This window comes from Haliotis cracherodii, unplaced genomic scaffold (assembly GCF_022045235.1).
Source record: "Haliotis cracherodii isolate W230 unplaced genomic scaffold, xgHalCrac1.p SCAF_13, whole genome shotgun sequence".
Taxonomy (NCBI): Eukaryota; Metazoa; Mollusca; class Gastropoda; order Lepetellida; family Haliotidae; genus Haliotis; species Haliotis cracherodii.
Window position 1 is genome coordinate 4,316,762 of NW_027266268.1, and position 20,598 is coordinate 4,337,359.

The 20,598-nt window shown below is 37.0% G+C and overlaps 1 protein-coding gene across 5 annotated transcripts in view; it reads right to left on the reverse strand.

The window, feature by feature from the left end:
• The window catches only part of LOC139459521 (ecotropic viral integration site 5 ortholog-like), a 79,388-nt gene that overhangs the window by 46,595 nt on the left and 12,195 nt on the right, over window positions 1–20,598 (reverse strand). For 4 of the 5 annotated variants that reach the window (XM_071241040.1, XM_071241038.1, XM_071241041.1 and 1 more), the window contains exons 2-3: window positions 12,515–12,682; window positions 8,451–8,602 (exon numbers count right to left, since the gene is read on the reverse strand). In XM_071241040.1, coding sequence (XP_071097141.1) covers window positions 8,451–8,602; window positions 12,515–12,621 — 259 coding nt within the window. In that variant the 5' untranslated portion in view covers window positions 12,622–12,682. Of the gene's footprint in view, window positions 1–3,803; window positions 3,893–8,450; window positions 8,603–12,514; window positions 12,683–20,598 lie in introns of those variants that run through there. The other variant, XM_071241042.1, reaches the window with a different exon arrangement.

A 20,598-nucleotide genomic window follows, 5' to 3' on the forward strand; every position in this document is an offset into this window, starting at 1 on the left:
GTTTTTGACAAAATGAGCCAAAGCTTTATCCGCTATCCCATCCATCTCATCTCAAATACAACAATGGCTAGGCACACAATACCCTGATGTCTGTACTTCCAGCCATTACAATGCAAAAGCAGTTACATTTATGTTTTCACACTAAGTGACCAAATAATAACTCATCCAAGTCGATAGCTGAAATCCAGTTCACTCCCTTGTGAACATAAATTCATGAAAATGCTGGAAAATACATTTATAAGCAAGCTGTCAGCTCAAGATCCCGGAAACATGCTCCATGACAGACAGCACCATTACAGGCAGGGAGGTGAGGGAAAGTAAAGACCGGTCATAATGACTCGAGAAGGGTCAAAACACCACTATGGTCAACAGTTGACATCAGAGGCCACGGAAAGAATCAGGACAGGACAATCAAGTGATTGATATTATGAACAACATTCCACACAATGACTCGCCATCAACCAAGCCCCCTGACTCTGACCACACAATCCATTAAGTCACTTGTACGGCCAGCATAGATTGCTAAGGACCTATTCTGGAATTCTCACGGGGTACCTGAGATAAATACTGAATGTCTGAACCTTTATTTTTCTCAATGGGGTTCATTTGAGGGGAGAAATCTTAAGCTTAAGATCACATTGATATTTCATTAGTGAATGGCAAAGACTTCTCAAAGGACAAATGCAATCCTAGACTAACATATTCAGTCCCTGAAAAAAAGTTATGTATAAAATTAAACAAAATCATTCTACAAGTACTACAGCATCCTTTAAGTCTCATAATTTCAGGTGAAAGGGGGATGAGAGTAGAATGGGGAGCAAATATTTTATTATAGAAACGGAGTATGGATTGTGTATGTGACAAATCCAGTCCAAACAGTCTTCTGACTAATTTATCAAGTGAGGTTTATCATGTTTACCTATTCCACATAAGCATACAGAGACTGATTCAGACAAATAGCCTTTAATAATCTGCTGATGTTCAACATAGTAAAATAGACCAATAACCTTTGGAAGCTAAAGTTTCAGGGATCACATTACAGTGGGTGAAGGGACACCATCGGTTGTGTTATCTGGTGCTTAATATGAGAGTTGGAAAACATTTCAAATCCATATCCCAACACTGGACTGTCAACAAGTGCCAAGACACAAGACAACTGTTTTGTCTTTAATCCATATAGCAATATTTTAAACTGGCAATTTCCAAACCAGGGATGCACCACATTACACAAGGCTGCCCATATCATTCATATGTATATGAAGAATCACTACATCCTGTGGCAATATTTACCTACTATCACAGTCTGTGACTTTAAAGTCAGAATTCTTTGGTCTTGTAAGCTAGTAAGCTCAGATAATCATGTTAAAGATAGTATGTTCAATCCGTAGGTTCAATCCAGATTATAAATGTCTGAGGAATGACTCTAGACAGACTGACTGTAACAGTCTACCTGTACCTCTGTCATTATGCTGAACAAAGCTGATGAATATTGAGGATGAATAATACGAATGAATGAACAATGCTACAATGCTGATGAACAATGTGGATGAACAATGCAATGCTGATGTGGGTGAATATATGATCTACATATACTTAAGATGGTGAATATGGTTTAACACTGCTTTTAGCAGTATTCCAGCAATAATGGCTTTACACATTGTACCTATGTGTAAATTCCAACCAGCGTGGCGAGCAATGCTTTAACCACAAGGCCACCCTATAGCCCCGATGACATCATAGACAGTATGAAAGAAATAAAACCATTGTAGAAGTGCCTACCAAAAGTAAATGTACACAAGCACTTATTGACCATGATGAACATAATAAACACATTTCAGGTGCAGAAAGTAGTTATTGCCATCTTTTGGGGCTATCAATCAGAACAGACCTCAAATTACAGCAAGGCTGCCAAACGTGTCAACATAACAACATTAGTAGCAATGATCACCATCAGCTACTGGGTGGTTGTAAAGCATCTTCCTGACTATAAAAGTCCAGTTTCTACCCTTGCCAGACCAGGCAGGAATTTCTGGGCTCGATCATAGCGCCACCAGTGACTATTATGAGTTATGCCCCTTCTGTCTCCCTTCTATTGACTAATCAGATTCCATCTCTCATATTATTCACATTTGCTTCAAACAAAATGGCGGCGCCTAGCTGAAACGATCTGATCGATAATCAAGATCTATATTGTAATAAAACGGGTCTTTCCCCCGTGAAGTGCATCTGATCACTTGAGCACCTTGATTACAACATGAATAGATTTGCAAAATATCTGTCGATGCCCAGTTGACGGTATGCATGCTTTGCAAATCATGTAATCGACCGAAACCTGTACGTTGAAATCCATGTAGTTTATGAACCGGATGTCTAGTTTGATACGCGATTTTGACTGATCTATGCATGACCCGTTAATCAAGCTAAAATGTAGCTCCGGAATCCTAGCCTAGTTCGGCAAGGGTGGAAACTTGACTTTTTTTGGTCAGTTAACGCCCTTGCCTCAAGAGGATGGTTGTAAAGTAACCTGATTGTTAATAAACAAAACTGCAATTAAACATTTTCCAACCCCAAAGATTATGTCCTCTCAAAAATCCATGTGTTAGTGTTATGACTACACAGAAAACTTCATTCCCCTCTATTGTTTGCCTACATATCTTTCAGTTTAGTCCACAGTTTAGTTCATGTGGCATTCATTCAGCTGACACAAAACCAGAGACACATATCTTCCATATCAAATTTACACAGCCTCGGTTGAAACGAAGCAGTAAGGACCTAATCATTATCCTGATGTTAAAACTTAGAAGACTTAGGTCATCTAGATTCATTACCATAGGTAAGAAACAAGATCCCAAGGACCCATCCCCCACTGCACGCACGCATACACGCACGCGCAATCCCCGTACATAGTCAAAATATTGTGGATGAATGTTTTACACTACATTGGCACAGCCTATCAAACTCATTGCATATATACTTAATTGACTCATCCTCATCATCCTTCTAAATTTCATATTAAAAGTTTATCAAATGGAAATGTGATACGATTAGACAAAATCAGTGTTAAATGGGTTTAAAAGCCTAAAATTCGAATGTACCAGTTCCTCATTGATAAGCATGAAAATTTGCAATTCAAAATATATACATTTTTGTACATTTACAGCCTCCAACCAACACTTTCCTAGGTATGACTGGCACCACAGGTCAACACCATATGGTAACCAAAAAACTTACTACTTATTTGTGTAACATGGCACCCTTCAATATTCTAGCTATATGACGGCAGACCTGTAATTACCATTCTGGGCCAGACAAACCAGTGATTGATACTGCGAGCAATGATCCTTGTCATCAGGGCACTTTGGACACTCCATGAACTCTACACTCAAGCACCAAGCCTGTTGACCCGGTAGATTAAGTCTCCTTATAAGACAAGCATTTATTGCTTAGGAGCAATTCGAACCCGGAATCCCCATGGGGAAAACCTTACTAAATGATCATTCCAGATCCCAATACATAAACATAAACCCAAAGTCCAGTCAGTCCCATGTATTCACAGACTCCTTTTTAATGAAACGCAACTGAAACTCAAACTAACTTCAACTTTTCTGTAATTGTTTTTCATGCGAGCAAAACAATGCAAAGCAACTGCAACACCAGAAAATACAAAAATGACATGCATCAACAAATAGAATCAAGAAAACTAAACACACGATTTGATTCTAGGACAACTGTAACCAACTTCACAAGAATGGGAAATGATGTACTCATTCACAGAACTCAATAGAACGTGATGTCCGACATACCTTCTTCCATCTTAGTGGGACGGCCGAAAAAACTTTTTCTCATCATCACTTCACTGACGCAGCATTTTCAGAATAAAACACAATTCAAAACATTCCATTCCTATTCATAGTGTCATATCTTAAAAATCTATGGTTATTTGTGAACAATGCATTTGCTGCAAATGCTCGCAAAATATTTATCTTTTTAAATTTGCTATCATGGTTAAATTTCTGACACGGAAACAACAGTCCGACCTTAATTTTCATGATTATAGCGCCTTGCTCGAGCATGGGATTCAAGGAAGTAATAGTGTTTCAATATTGATTACCAAATAATTAAAAAACACTGAAATAGGACAGGGTGTCCTTCTTTGATAAAAAGGAGGGAAAACATTTTATTGTATTTCATTTCAGTCTTAAATTGGTATGGATGTATTGTGCATAATTGTTAACATCTGTTTGAAATTTGTTACATTGTTTGAATTCTGAATAGGAAGAAATAGTTGTTTTGTCTACTTATTCTAAATGTTCCATATTATGTACATGTTAACCTCATATGTTTGGTTTGAAAGTATTTACCAGTATGTATGGACAGATGCCATGAAGATAATATACACACATGTCTATCAAGGTAAAAAGAGAGAAACAGGATCTGTAGCTCACCTGGCTCTAACTTAAGTTGCATATCCATAAAAGAATCACTTAACTAGTGACAAATGTGATTGAATACTGGGTAAATACAGTATGTTGTCTGTGTTATCTGCATATCATGTATCATGTAGCTTTACATAAAGGATTTTGTTAAAATCAATATCGTGGAAATTGAAAACAAGCCTAAGTGAGATTGTTGGCATTCTTGCTCATGCACAGTTTCAGCTTCATAGGTCCTACAGTCTTAGACAAAGCAAATTTATATAGTAGTAGACACGTCTTGGAAACATTAACCAAAAGTTTACTTAATAAAACAGTTGAAGGTATCAAAGTTAATTCTCTTCTTGTTTTATCACAATTTTGAAGTACATTCAGCATCACAGCTCTAGCATGGGACGACTGTCAAAAGAATTTTAAACATGAGAGAAGTTATTGGTGTGAAAATCCATGCAAAATCTGATACTCTATTCCATAAAAACATAGCTATATCTAACACAAGATCATGCATAAAATTAGATAGACCTATTATTTCCCTGAACACTCTCAGAGGCTCAAGACACAACTGAAGAGCGCTTTGACACAAAAATATGACTTACTCTGTATTGACCATAACTGACTCGTTCCAATAGCATGCACTTGGACAGGAAAGTTGTAGACTTACCATGCTTACTCATCTTAAAAGAACCTGATTTCCTCGTCATATTTGCTTGCACCCAGTCCGAACAGAGTTACAAGTGTACAACCAGCACAGAAATAGCAGTTACCTCCTACTGTTAGGGTATGATAGCCAATATTTCCATTCATGCTATGTGGATCAAGCAATGTGCTTCCACAAAAACATCACCCCACTGCATGACCCACATTTAGCCACAATACTGCCCATCACTTTCTAGTTCCTGTTTCCTGCTTGTTGGAGGACATATGAACGACTATCTTGACATATGAACAACTATGTTGACACTGTAACAAGGTCCCTGTGGAAGTGAGAGGTAAAAGACTATTACTGTTGACCATACACCATTAGGGGCATTAAATGGCATATCATGATATCATAAGTAATATATCAACCAGTAATTATTGTTATCAGGGAAGTAAAAAAAGACACAAACTACGCTCATGAAACTTAGTCATACACGCCATTATTATTAGAACTTCCTTAAATATTTTACAAGTGAAGGTCTTAAGGGCATTATATCTTTATCAGGTTTTGTAAACTTATGGTGTTTTTCGAACGAAAAATGCCTTATTAATTTTTATCATGAAAATAATTCTTTAATATTGACCAATACAACCAATCCGATAATTGCTCAATATTTGTTTGCATGCGTTTGACTGAACTTGTGTAGTGACTTGTATCATGGACACTAATACATTTAGCATCCATGCTTGTATCTCAACAAGTACAAGGGAGGCAACTCTGTTGCCACTTTGCATTTTCAGGCCTCACAATTATTTTATGCTGGGAGCCAATCACCTCATGCTTAAATACATGCAGGGGGCATTTGTGATAATTTCAGATGCTAAAATGCATGACCCAATTCAAAACCTTTTCCATCAAAGAACCTTTTCACCAAAACTTGTCATGACTTAAGGTTGCAGGTACAGCATACGTACACATTGATGGGCAAAAATCGGTGTTTTCTATCCATCAAATGTTCCAGATACATAGCAAAATGATTCAGTTTGTATGAAACCTATACTGAAACTAAACAAGTTTGGTTGCTAGATTGAAATGTGGTTTTCTTGGAGGTAATTAATATATATAGTGAGTTAGCTGAAGTCGTTGTAGATCTGAGAAATCTGCCCAGTGATAAAGGATTTATGTGTCTTGCCAGTGAGCAAGAAAGTCTTTCCTTTGTTTATTTTGCTTTATCATTATATTAAGATAGTCATCGAGTCACACTAAAAGACTGGAAGACCTGAAGTAACACATGTCCTAAATATGTCACATTGAAATTACAAGCCTGCCCACATCAGCAGTGCAATGTTTGTTTACACATATCTTCCAAAACAAATCAGATACTTGATTAAATTTTGTACAGTGTTTTTGTTACATAAAGCTATATCCATACTGTTTCTGAAATGGTCACTCGACGGCAGCCCTTCAACACATGCTTAAATACTGTGTTGCTTTCCTTGATCCAAAGACTCATGTCAGGAGTTAAAGTTTTGACTGCAGTCTCCATCTCTAAGTACCATCCATTCTCAGTAGCTGTGACATATTTAACATCAGCCACTTTTCTAACATCCATATAAAAGGGTTAGATGAAGGTGGCATCAGTGATGTTGTTTGTTTGTTTGTTTGTTGTTAAAGGACGCACTCAGCAATATTCCAGCTCTGTAAATAATCGGGTTGGCTCAGACAATCCAGTGACTGGCATCATCAGTGATCATGAACATCGATCTACACAATTGGGATACGATGACATATGTATCAGCTAAGTCGGACAGCCTGACCACCCGATCTCGTTGGCCGCCTCTTACGACAAGCATAGTCACCCGTTACGGCAAATAATGGGTTGCTGAAGACCTATTCTAACCGTGATCTTCACGGGTACATCAATGATGTGATACACTTGTCCATCATATGTCTGATCGTCGTCAGCACTTCACAGGTTTCCCCTCCACACGTCTCTATCCCCTGTGAATACGAACAGCCACTACCAAAGTTACAATTTTTGATAAGCGAAACAAGATAAGGCCTGGTTCTCACTTGCAAGTGACTTGAAGCCATCTATTCTATACACTGCTTGATTGTCATGTGATGGAAGGTTTCAGTGTTCATATATGGGTTAAGGCTCATTTGACTTCCATGCTTCATTTTACTGTATTTCCAGGTGATGGAGGATTGTTGTGTATACAAACTTGTGAAGTATTGATGATGATGTCTGACTTAATTTGAAACATTTGGTCAATAAATGCAATATAGTTGGGAAGCAATCATTCAAACTTTCTTGAATAATTACCGGCTGAGTGAAAATAACGGCTGAAAAACTTAGAACCCATTCATAAGGTTGTTATTTGCCAACAAGAAAGCATATACTTAAGAAAATGGTGAAAAGTATATACATATGTTGATAGAGCCAATGACGCTTGGTATCTTGGGGCAATCCTTCATAACAAGCAAGGGGTATATGCTTTATCCTACATGATCAGTGACAAAAATCTCATGCTTTGAAATATCCTATCACTAAGTGCTACAGCAAGAAGAGACCATTGATAAATATGTTTATGACCAATACTGTTCATGAACGATTGAACATGAAAGCAAAAAAACGAAATCATAACATACCTCATTCTTGCAAACAACCATACGTGCTGTATGATATGTAAATAGATTTGACAACTGGCTCCAACATGACACATGACACATGAGTTCTGCATGCTTCAATGCCATGAATATTGTAAAGATGAATACATAAAGATAGATAACCAAATGTCAGATCACATAATGACAATTCTCAGATTAATTACAGTCTGTGCCTAAACCTTCTGTAAATTCACTATCAGGCAATAGCATTATCTTATCTATTTTATCTCCAAATCCAACATGATGCCCAGCATCAATTTCAACAGATATTACTCTTTCACAAAATCAGCTTCCTGTATTAAAATGAAACTTTAATTACCCAGAAATTATTTATTATTTTTACAAGTCTGCAAAAATGATCTGCTTGTCATTTATCTAATACAGTGTTGGGGGGTCCGGGGGTCCTGGAGGTCTTAACCCATATCTACACATAATGATCTGGGGATCCCCCACATCTTGAACATTAGGGTTAAGATAAGGACCCCTTGACTTGCATGCTTAATTTCTAACATTGTAATATGTAGGAAAAGTGATGGTCAAGAAGGAACTGTCACAAGTCTCACACTAGCAGGTTTATGCTAATTTCGAACAGCCAGAAGAAACAATACTAGTCTAGGATTGGGTAAAGACACAGACTGATTGATGAACAGTAATACCTCACACAGAACATGCAGTTGTACAGCGAGAGACTGCTGCATCACACTCACCTGCCTCCTCCTCGTAGGAGACTTGAGCGCTGTAGTGGCTGTTTGAGGAAGTGGTAGAGATCACACTAGAGCCAGAGCCTTTCCTTGAATGCCCAGGGGTGGGGGAGCGAGCTACCAGGGCGTTGCAAGACTTCTCATCAGCTTCCAGTTTCCTGCAACATCAGTTCTAGCCAATTTATTATCTTAAGAAGTGAGGCCACAGTTTATAAAGTTTTCATGACTTTTGAATAATTTTACTTGAGAGGTGGTTAAGTATTGTAATTGCATCCAGAGTGACACAGTTTGTTAATAGATTTAGCATTACACAGCTGCCGGTGGTCAAATGCAGTAAACTGACTCATGCTTTCAGAAGAGAGTGTCACACTATGTTGTAGTGTGTCTGTGAAAACAAATACCACAAACTCATTACTGAGCAAATACCACCATCAACAGATACACTGAGGCCCCCAGATAGAGTGTAACCTTAATGAGTTGATTGGTTTGAACTCAAAAAGGTTGAAGTTAAAAATTCAAACATGACAAATCATTAATGAAATTAATTTAAGCTATTTAAGAAAATTACATATGTTTTCTGAAACATACCTAAAATAAATATTTAACTAAAATTAAAGCCAAATTGTAAAGGCAGTCTTTGCCAAAAACTCTTAAGTCTACCAGCCCGAACTTGTATCTTTCATTTTTGTCAGTTGATTTTAGGGTAATAAAATAGACTACATGTAGCAGCTTGACCCAGGTTTCAGACTAGTGGCTAAAGTCCCAGGCTGCAAATTGGAAGAGGACGGCTGAAATGTGTCACTGAACTTTTTCACCAAGAAATGAATTTACACAAATAACTGTCCCTAAGCCTAATAGGCAAAACCAATGAATTTCATATTGACACATAGTCATAGCGTTACAGACAAATTGATTATTTCATCATTGATCATTGTAGAAGGAAAACCTAATATGAGCTGTCAAGTTAAGAATTACAAGACCACACTCCTTATAGGAAAATAAAATAGATACTGTTAATTATTTAGATACATTATCATCACTCCATGTCAGAATGATCTTGATGAAATACTACGAATCCCCCCGGGAGGGAAATAAATTTCTGAGCGGGAGAATAAATCCCTTATACCCCGCCATGAAGAAGACAGGCTACACATGGATTTCTTAACTGGAGAATAAATCTCTGATACCCCACCTCTGAGTAAAAAAGCTGCATGCTTTTTCCGAGTCAATGAAAGCCATGTGACAGAGCACAAGTTAACCTCAGCTCAATCGAACAGCTGTTTTCTATCAATTTTTAATTTGTTTTATTTCTCTTACAAAGGCTGATTAAAACATGTCGGTAAGATAGATTTGTTGTAGCAGTATCACTCAGGGTACATACAGCTTTTATGGGTCTCTCCAGTTCATGGAACACAGGACTCATAAAACCACATGTACTCCACATGGTACTGCTACAACTTATAATGTCTACCTGATTTTGACACCACATCCGCCAAATTCAAAGAAGTATTTTCACACACTTTAAACACCAACTTCCATGTAGATAATAATAATCCTAGACAACATATTTACAAAGCACAGAAAGTAAGTGTTTATTCTCTGGCTGTTCACCACTGCAAACAGTGATATTTTACAATTAGGCCAGTTACAGCTTCTGTGTGTCCAAACCAAACAGATTCTCAATCTCCCAATCTCTCTGTTCACCTGTGACCATGTCTAACACAGGCAAATATACCTATGGGTGGATGTCACAATCCCTTATTGGGTTACTCTCACAAACAGTATATGAATTGAAACCAAATATTAACAAAGTAATATAACCACATGTCAATATGGTCAAGAGGTTGGAACATGTGGAAAATATGATGTGATATCATATCTGTTGACATTGTCTTTGGGACAAATAAATGAAAGCAGTGAACCAACACAGTGCAGATATTGTAATAAATATTCCCCAAAATAAATAATATCTACCAGTATATACTAGAATAAAAAGAGAAATATGTCACAAAAATAATCAGTGGCACCATTCATATGAGAAAAACATAAATTCAAGGTAATTATAGATAAATGCAAAAAATGTTCACTCTACAACTGTACAAAATCTGGTATGAAATACAATTACCATCCTGAATAGGAAATTACATAGGTATTACTATTTGGACAGAATGATGAACTTTTGGGCAGCTAGAACCAGCGTTTTAGGATAATTCCTTGAAGCATTAACTTTTTAAGCTATATACACATAGTCTAATCCATAATTGGTAAAGTTTGTTTACAACACCAAACATTTTCTAGAACTGAGCCTCTGACTAGTTGTTGAGCCTGTTGAGTTGGAATTCTGAATTTCACACAAGTGTATTCATTTCTGTCATCTTTTACATCTACTTGGGGCGGTCGGGTAGCCTAATGGTTAAAGCATTGGCTCGTCATTAATTACCAATAAAATATTAAATGCAATTAAGCATGAGCATAGACAATATAGACAGACAAAACGGGGCAATGACATAAAAAAATAGCAGACACCTATCTTTGGTCCAATTCATCAAAACATTATGCTCATAGAAACTATAACATGTACAACATGTACAATGGTCAGTAAGTCTTCTGAAATGTCATGTAAGCAAAAAGCAGTAAAACCGTTTCATCACACAGTGGCCTGGCAAATCAGAAAAGTAAAAGCATGTATTTATCTGTCCCAAACTCCTGCATACTTAGAAGTGTTGTTAAGCATATTTTAAGTCCTCTTCGACATGTGTAAATGATTGCAGAATGAAAATTCCAGGAGACATTGAATTTACTTTGACATCAAAGGTATGGAAGAGTTTTATGGAAAAACAAAAAGCCATGTGTTGGTGATGCTTAGGGACAGTGTCAAAAACATAAGGACATATTTTCGATTTCAAAACTGATTTTGCATGACAAAAATAATATCATTTAAACTATCCTATTAATTCATCGAACACAGCTATTTTCAATACTTACATGTTATAGAGAACTGTTTATTTATTTTCTAGTATAGCATAGAAGACACACTTATATAACTATTCAAAGTATACCATGTATTAAGAAATGATATGTGATACTTCAGAGGTAGACACCATTGGTCGCATCCAACTAGTTCGCAGCTCATCTTGGACTAGTGGTTTTCGTAAATTAAATACATATCCTGCTTATTATGATCCTTGGTGTCTCAGCTTATCACCTGTGACTATGTGTTTCACAAAAGTAGCATTCAAAAATTCAAATACTTGATATTAAACTATCAAATACCTGGCATATATACAAACACATGTTCATGTTTTCACTGATAGTTGAGAAAGCCTTTGAAAATCTTGAACGGTTATTCCACATGGCAGAATATTTTCAAGGCAGAAAAGTTTAGGCTGATGTATACGTTGGTTTTGGTCGTTTGACTGTCTTATACAAGTTCAGCTATAGATTTTTCTAAAATAGTTACAAGGCAGTCATATACCCCTTCTAAGCTTCAGTTTCCTGTAACAAAATCTGTAAAATAAACAAGAAAATATGGACTGTCACGTAAATTCTTGGTCTCAGTGGGGAGCACTTACAAAGATTAGTTACAGATTTCTCTAGGTTGGTCAGGGGTGCTTATTGAGCAGGGCGCTTAGTCATGTAATTGCGGCAGATATGGCACATTAAGTTATATCCACCACATGTTCTTCATACTTCTCCAATAGGATAAGATACAGGCCTACAGATATGCCTTTCAGACTCTCAACAGACCTTGTGCATTGCAATGTAAAGATCTAAATATGACACCTCCTCCAAAACAGGATTGTGTACATCATGTATAGACAATCATCTGTAGTTTCAAAACCAGGATTCTTGGCACTTAGGAAAATTTGCTATCTTTCCTTAATTACAAAGCAAAACTGGACATTGTAAACTTGAATGTACTTTACCATAGGCTACTTAAAAATGCCTTGACACAATCCCTCACACATTCAAAGAATTCTTTCAGCTGACTGTTACACAAATTGATTTACTGCTAACTTGTGGAGCTTTATACTTGTGGAAGTGTGGAGATTCCTTCTGGTCAAACAAACCTGTTTGCTTCTTCGAGTTTTGCTAACAACTCCAGTTCAGGGCTTCCCGGGCCCTCGGGATTCCCTTCTTCAGAAGGGATGGGATCACTCGTTGATGTTGTCTCCATGGAAACCAATAGGTAGACTCCTCTTTAATGCGATTTCAGCCATTTACTGTCATTTATGATCCTAAAAATGAAAATATGTGAGCATTAATATAATAACAAGAATTTATCTAAACAGGTCAAATGTTCATTGCAAGATTGTAATTTATGCCAATCACACTGCATGTGTGACCACATTCACCCATTTTGCCAAGAAACAGTTTCAGCACAGTATGCTATGGGCCAAATGTCTTGTCTTTTAAGGTTTAGGAGATTTCACCAGTCCTTCCTAAATTTTATTAGCCTCAGACTAACATGTTAATGTCTAACACTATTTTATCCCTTTAAATGACTCTTATTTCTTCGAACACTGCATGTTATAAATAGTATTCTCCTTCCCAGCTCCTGCCAGTTGCATAGTTTGTTGGCATCCATACAAACTAATAAATGTCATTAAGAGTTCATGGAGGAAGGGAGGTAACTCTAACTGTTAATTCTCCAGTACTGTTTACTGATGCTGAAAGGAACACTATGTTCTACACATTTGTTTATGTTATATATCTGTACACCGTGTTCTAACTTACAAGAGTGCTGGGGTCGTTGAGGTTTGCTGCTTAGTATTTGAATCTAGTGATCCCTAAATGTTCAACATTCAACATTCAACATTAGGGTAATGACAGGGATCCCTTGAATTTCATTCTTAATTTCAAACACTGTGTACACATGACAAAACATTTCATGCACACCTTCAGATACTCAATTTGGCAAATGTCAGGCCTTTTCAGCATATTCAAGCTAAATTACAACTTAGGCCCAAACATGAAACCTCTCTCTGCATACACAACTGGTGCCTGGTCTTGTAAGCTGGCTATTCCAACATCCCCACAGACAAGAGTACTAATACTAATAGGATCCATTCTGCCCTTAGTTAGATTCCTACTTCAGACAAGCTTCCAACTTACCAATACATCCTGATGGTGTATCAAGGACATTTCTTTTTCCATAAAGTAGTTGCTATGATACATAATGCTGACTTCCCATTACTATGATTACTTAACACTGAATGACACTGCAAACATTTAGCTAGATTGTGTGGTCATGGTGGTAAGGTCATTTCCTTCATCAAGATAATGTTCAAGATAATCTATACCATGTATTCTTGGTACAACTGTGTCAGCCTATCAGTGCAATGATGAAACTGTATGTCCTTGGAATGCACTGTAACAGGTCATTGAACTTCCTATGATTATCAATCACCATTACCCAGTTACTTGAGAGTCTGATCAGATTAATCAGACCATATCAGCTACCTTTCCAGTGAAGGAAACTAAACAGGGACCTTGAGGTTTACTGCTAAGGTATTTGCATCTAGGAACCCCTAAATCTTTTACTGTTAACAAGAATATGACAAGAACTCTTTGTGATAACGAACATGAATATGAAAGCATTACCTATCATGCCTATAGATGTGACATCCCTGGAAGAGGTACGATGAATGTCCTTTTGGGAAATGTTAAACTTTAAAGTTAAGAAAAACTATAAAATATTGCTTTGGAAATGATCAAACATATTCAAATGGCTGACAACTAGCCTCTTTTCTTTCTTACAGTAATCATGGTGATACACTTGCAAGTTTTGGACTTCTGGCATGGTCAAATATACCAATATGGTAGATATTTGTTTGTAATGTTTAATGTACCAGTACATACATCTCCTATGAAAATCAGTTTCTTGGGACAAATATTTGTTCAAATATAGGAAAAAGACCTCATGAAAAAATATAATATCAGCCTTTTCCACTTTGATATAAATTATAGAGAGATAATCTCTAACTCACTATCGATCAATAATCAATAAATATTGGAAAAGTAACTTCACACAATTATGCGGGAAAGTCTCAAAAGAGATCAACATATTTCTCACCACTGGTGAGTGACACATTTATACATAGATTGTGTTTTGTACAATGTTGTAGATATTTGAGATATAACAAAAAAAGTTGCTTTCTGTCATCGACAATTGACATTATTAATAATAACAATTTTATCACAATAGTTTATGTAAGTTATTATCGATGACAACAATTTCATATCAATAATCGTTAATAGTTTTTCCCATCAATGATAATTCCGATTTTTAATCAGTTTAGCCAGCCCTAATAATTTCTAACCCTGATACTGTAATCATGTTAATTATCCAGATCCTGTGGGCCAAAGAACGTCCTTATCCTACTGTTTCCTTTGGATAAACATTGTATCATTTTACCACTGATACTGCATGTGGCAGCAAGGTCATATCATACGTTCACCTCTGAACCATCTTTCAACTGCAGACTATTATATAGATGCATTTGTCTGTGAGATGTCAACATGTTGCAAGTAGGGCTGTGTAATGGGAAAAAAAAAAAATCGATATTGCAAAATACTGCAATACAAGTACTGTATAACATTATTTGTGAATGAATTTCAGTGTAGATGTTTGGTTAATTGATACAAATAATAAGGAAACTTATTATGTATTATTTACCCAATTTACTGGAACACAGAAAATATATTGCAATGTGTATTGTTAAAAAGCCTACTTCAGTATACAGGTAATACCATGCAGTCCAAGTTGAAAGCAGGTTTAATCAATAATGTGATGATCATAGGTAAAACAGGTACAATCATTGATAATGAAATACAAAATAAAATGAATAATTGCTGTCAGTTTATCCAATTTCCAGTGAATAATTTAATATCCACTGTGTCACCTGATTTACAGAATGTCAGTGATCAGAGTAGAGATAGTAAGTGCGTGCACAGATACATTATACAATGACCGTACTATCAAGCTCTCAACCCTCCTCTGACATGCTACAATACAACCTACTGGTTAGCTGTGAGCAGCAGTATTACAGAGACCTACATCCCATCAGTCTGCCATGTTAGCAGAGCTCCAGATGAGCTGCGTATTTGTGTAAAATACACACAATAAATCACAATTACCCAATTAATGTTGAGTTGTTTGCATACAAATATGCATGAACATTTCTAAAATGCAACAGTATTACAAGACTCTGGGTGTAAAACGATACACCGATGCATCATGAGTTTTCATACGACAACACAATACATAATACGCTTTTTTCTGTATCGATAAAAGACAATATACTTGCAAAAATAACTTACTTACTTCTCTGACTGCAGCCCTCTCATTTCTGTCAGTCAAATATCACAAAATGTATTGTAATTAGTGTTTCAAGGTAACTACAACCAATACCTACATCAAACATGTCTACATGCTTTTCCCTTGGATCCTGCTCTGAAATATTCATCGTGAAGAAGATTCCACACGACTTGACATGAATAACCGTATCACAATAGGCATCGTATGGAGACCTTGCTGTATTATTTCACCCTTCAACAGTCTGCATAGAAATACCCATGAGACTGGACCCAAAGGAGTAAAAATATACTAAATACCCAAAGAAAACAATCAATATCCAATGTGAAAGATAACTTGTGAGTAAATACTCAATGACTCAAAACATCTCCAGCCTGTCAACAATATTACAGAGGCCGTATCCCACCAGTCTGCCATACTAGTCAACAAAGAAACTTCATCTCACATCAAGGCAAGCTTTCTGATGGCTTATATTGTGTGCATCAATCTGTGCAGTGATGAGCTAAGGTCCCTACTGTCCATGTCTTCAAAGTTGTCCACTACCATGCAAGAACTATCCATCGTCAGCAGACTCTTGCGTGGATAGAAGCTCTTGATATCAATAACTGGATTGTCTGATCCAGACTCGATTATTTACCGACTGCCGCCATATAGCTGGAACATTGCGGAGTGTGGCGTAAAACAACAAACAAACTCTAACCAACCAGACACCTGTGATCCACAGTTGTTCTACATTCTTTACATGACCATCATGTAGTACTGGGGACCTGTCCCTACGATACAACCAAACAGGCAGCCTTCAAGTAGGGCTTTCCTCCTACCAACAATATTTTGAAAGAGTTTATATCAGGTTCCGGCTGTATTTTCAGAGAGGCTTCAAACTCTAGTTGAAGGGCTATCACTGAGCATAAGATGACTGCAAAGGTTCTGCACCACAATCAACCAACCCATCACAATTAACCTAATCATTATGCTCAAACCAACTGCACTGAAAACAAATACTTATGAGATGAATTTTAGAACAGCAGGACATAAATACTCTATTCCTAAAGCACATTACCCCAAGATTACAAAAAGACAACAGCCAGAATTCCTGACAGAATGCCTGATAACATGCTAGTCCACACCTGCACCTCAAGCTATTGAAAACACATCATTAACTAGTATAGAAATTGGGGCCAGGTTCAAAGTAAAAGCCAAACTGCCTAGCTATCAGAATGTCAATGGAACTAGCAGAAATTCCTCTTTCATGGAGTTTACTTTTATGCTGCTAACTCATTATCTCAATCAACACATTTGTAAAAAATCACTTCTCAACTACTTACTAATAGAATGCATGCTAATTTTCTGTACTTTCAGTTGCGCTGAGCTTTTGAGCTTACACTGTAAAGAGAGCCAGACCTAAAAATCAAGTATCAACACAATGGCAGTTTGTGCTTAGCAGGTAAATATTGCGAATGAAGTCTATTTCTTGAAGGCTTCCAAATACTTTGAAAAGGAAAGATTCAACAGCAATAAAATCTGTGTATTTAGATCCAGCCACATATTCAAAACAAACAGCCTTTGTTTACTGATTGTCGTTCATACCAGTATTTGTTTAAATTACAATTTTGAATTGTGCTTGAGATTTGCAGATCCTGGAGTTTTAAATCTTTAAACTAATCCTGGCTTGTTTTAAGTTCTTTACCCATTTAAGTTCAATACTGGACTTTGGTGGAAGGATTATCACAAACCGTCCTGAAATATTCTTTGGTGTGGCAGACTCCTACTTTACTTTTTATTCTTTAAATCAACATTATTATCGTGAGTAACTAGGGGGGAAACGATACAGCAAGACCACGATACGATATGTATCATGATACATAGGTCACAACATGATACAAAGGGATGCAACTCTGCACAGAAAATGGCAGCACCCTAGACCATGGAACCACCCAGCAACCTTGTATATATATTACAAATAAAAAACTTTAAAAAGGCAGAGACATACATATATGTCTATGCTTTAGTCGTAGTATCTATGTGCTGAGGGCTCTTTATGCAATATACATTACATATGACCATGAAGTAAGACGAGTTCTATGCGTCACTTGCTTGATAAAGGTGTTAGGATCTACACCGAAACGTCGCACTAATTGTAATAAAGAAGTTGTTCATCCATAGAACTCGTCTTACTTCATCACACCAACTTCTAAATGCCACTCAAAGAAGATATGACCATGAAATCATGAAATTTTACAGCAACTGACTGAATAACAGACAAACTGGCTTTAGGCCTGTCCGGTACATGCACAAACACAAGTTCTGTGAAGCACCAGTCAGATGACACTGGAGCCGCGCGGAGAGAAGTGCACTTTATTGCTGTAACCACCTACATGATGCAGTCTTGACTTCAAAATTTTGTCATCAGGAGAGTCCCATATATAACCCAGTCACCAGTCCGAAGCCAGTAACTATTTAATCGCCTTGTACTTGTCCACATACTACCTAGGATAAAAATATAATGCACAAAACATTATGTCAAAATCTAAGCACAGATTTTTCAGGAAGTCATCCAAAATGTCCAGGATAATTGTTTTTAAAATTTTGTAATGATATGGAAGAATGTCCAATCAAATGTTGATAAATGATTTGTCTCTTGTAAAATCCCTGCTCCATCTGTCTTGACTAACTTTTCTTTTTTTTTACTAAGTAGAGAGAGAGTTAACTGACCATGCTGACTAGTTTTCACACACGCTAGAAATTACTAGCGAAACATTATTTTGCCAGGGAACAAATTTATCACTTGCCCACTCAACAAAAGCTACCTCCCTATATCTTTCAGGTCAGTTGCAATTTCCTATTAACAGTTCACCTCTTTTCTGTCATCTTTTGACGACTGCTGAAACAAATAAGTTTTTTCTCTGTCACAATAGTAAACTACCCAAACTCAGGAAACTGTTACCACCCTCAGGATTGGTAACAATTACTGTTCACTGTTCAGAAGCTTGATGTCGATCAATACGTTTCGTTCCCTCCCTGCACAGGCCGACCACACCAACAGCTAAGCCAGACTAATTCCAGCTCCTGACCACCATCTCAGTAATCTTACATCTTAGTTCTAATTACAGCAATATTTCCTCTTGTGCTCCTCCCTAGATTTGTTTGCACTGGGATTCTCCGGTCGCTCACACTGACTCCAGGCCAAGACTTTCATCCCACCTTCCCTCCAACACCCAGCATTGTGTTTCACTGTCCAAGTTTACCTCTTGACCATGTTGACCAGCACATTGTCCTTGCCTCTTCACAATTTGATAACACAACTCCTGGTAGTGGTGTTTGTTATTTCCTTAACACTGAGTACAAAGCCAAATTCTTCAGCAATCAGTCTCAGATATCTATAACACACATCGAAAAAGATCAAGATTTGTCTTGCTCCATTGCAGCTGTTAAGAGTATCAGTTTCATAAAAAGTAAGACTTGCAGTGTAAATTTGTTTTTTCAAATTTCAAGTCATTGTACAAATTTCAACCATCGAGAAAAGTTTGAGATAGGCCATGTTTCCTAATGAATCCAGTGATTTTGCTGGAAGCAAATGGCATCTGTACTTTGGCTGATGCATTCTCATTGATTGTCAACTTACTGCAAGTTGCCATGATTACACAGCAGTGTTCTGCACCCTACCTGGCATTCTGCCTCAAACTGTTCTGAAGTCAGCCTGAAACCAACTCGTTATGTACTTTTGTAGTAACACTTATTATAGGTTTATTACTTAATTGAATATGTATTCATGTTTGATAATCTTAACATTTTCATGGACAGTGATTACTATAGGCATGATAGGGGTGTAATGAAATGTTATGTGATCTATCAATAACGTCATGATTAATATGTTACACTATTGACAGTTTCGACTGATGTAATAAAATAAACACAACAATACTAGCAGTAATAGCAATTAATATTTAGTATTTTAACATTGATTTTTATCCAAGTACACCTGGTTTGTGGACAAATAATATAACCTTAATCTGACGATATATTCGGACTTACTCGCTACCTCCCTTAAACATGTTAAAACTTCCCCAGTATAACAGGGCTCCAAGTTCATATTTCTACTTACTTGTTTACTAAGTAAATATTTTAATTCACTAGCCAAAATGAAATTTAAGTGGCCATGCAAATTCACACTACCTCTTTTCCACACTTGCCAAGAGACAAGTGTTCTAAAATGTTTTGTTGGTTTCCCAAAATTTCACTCACAAATGCAACCAATTTACTCTCAACTTGGAGCTTTGGTATATCATTATATGTCATGCTTTGACTTGACATCTGGAATAAAGACTGGAGTGAATGAGTTTGCTTTTACGCCGCTTTTAGCAATATTCCAGCAATATCATGGCGGGGGACACCATAAATGGGCTTCACACATTGTACCCATGTCGGGATTCAATACCGGGTCTACAGCGTGACGAGCGAATGCTTTAACCACTTGGCTACCCGACTGCCCTCAATAAAGACCCGGGAACCTGCACTGCAATAAGTTATACACAGTATGGTGCTCATCATGATCCGATTGACTAATATTGGCAGTTGTACTGGAATAGCCAATATGGGGACAGTGGGACAATATAGTTCCCCAGTATCACATGATTGTTGTAAGAGCCAAGTGATGAAGATTGGCTTGTTACATTGTGTGATCTGGATGGTTGTGTATTTATCATGCTCATGCTGTCAACCACTAGTTTGTCTGGCCCGGACTCTTTTACATGACACAACTGGAATACTTCAGACTTCAGTGTTCAACTATAGCAATATCATAATACAAACACACATTTAAATTACAGCTGGCATTTC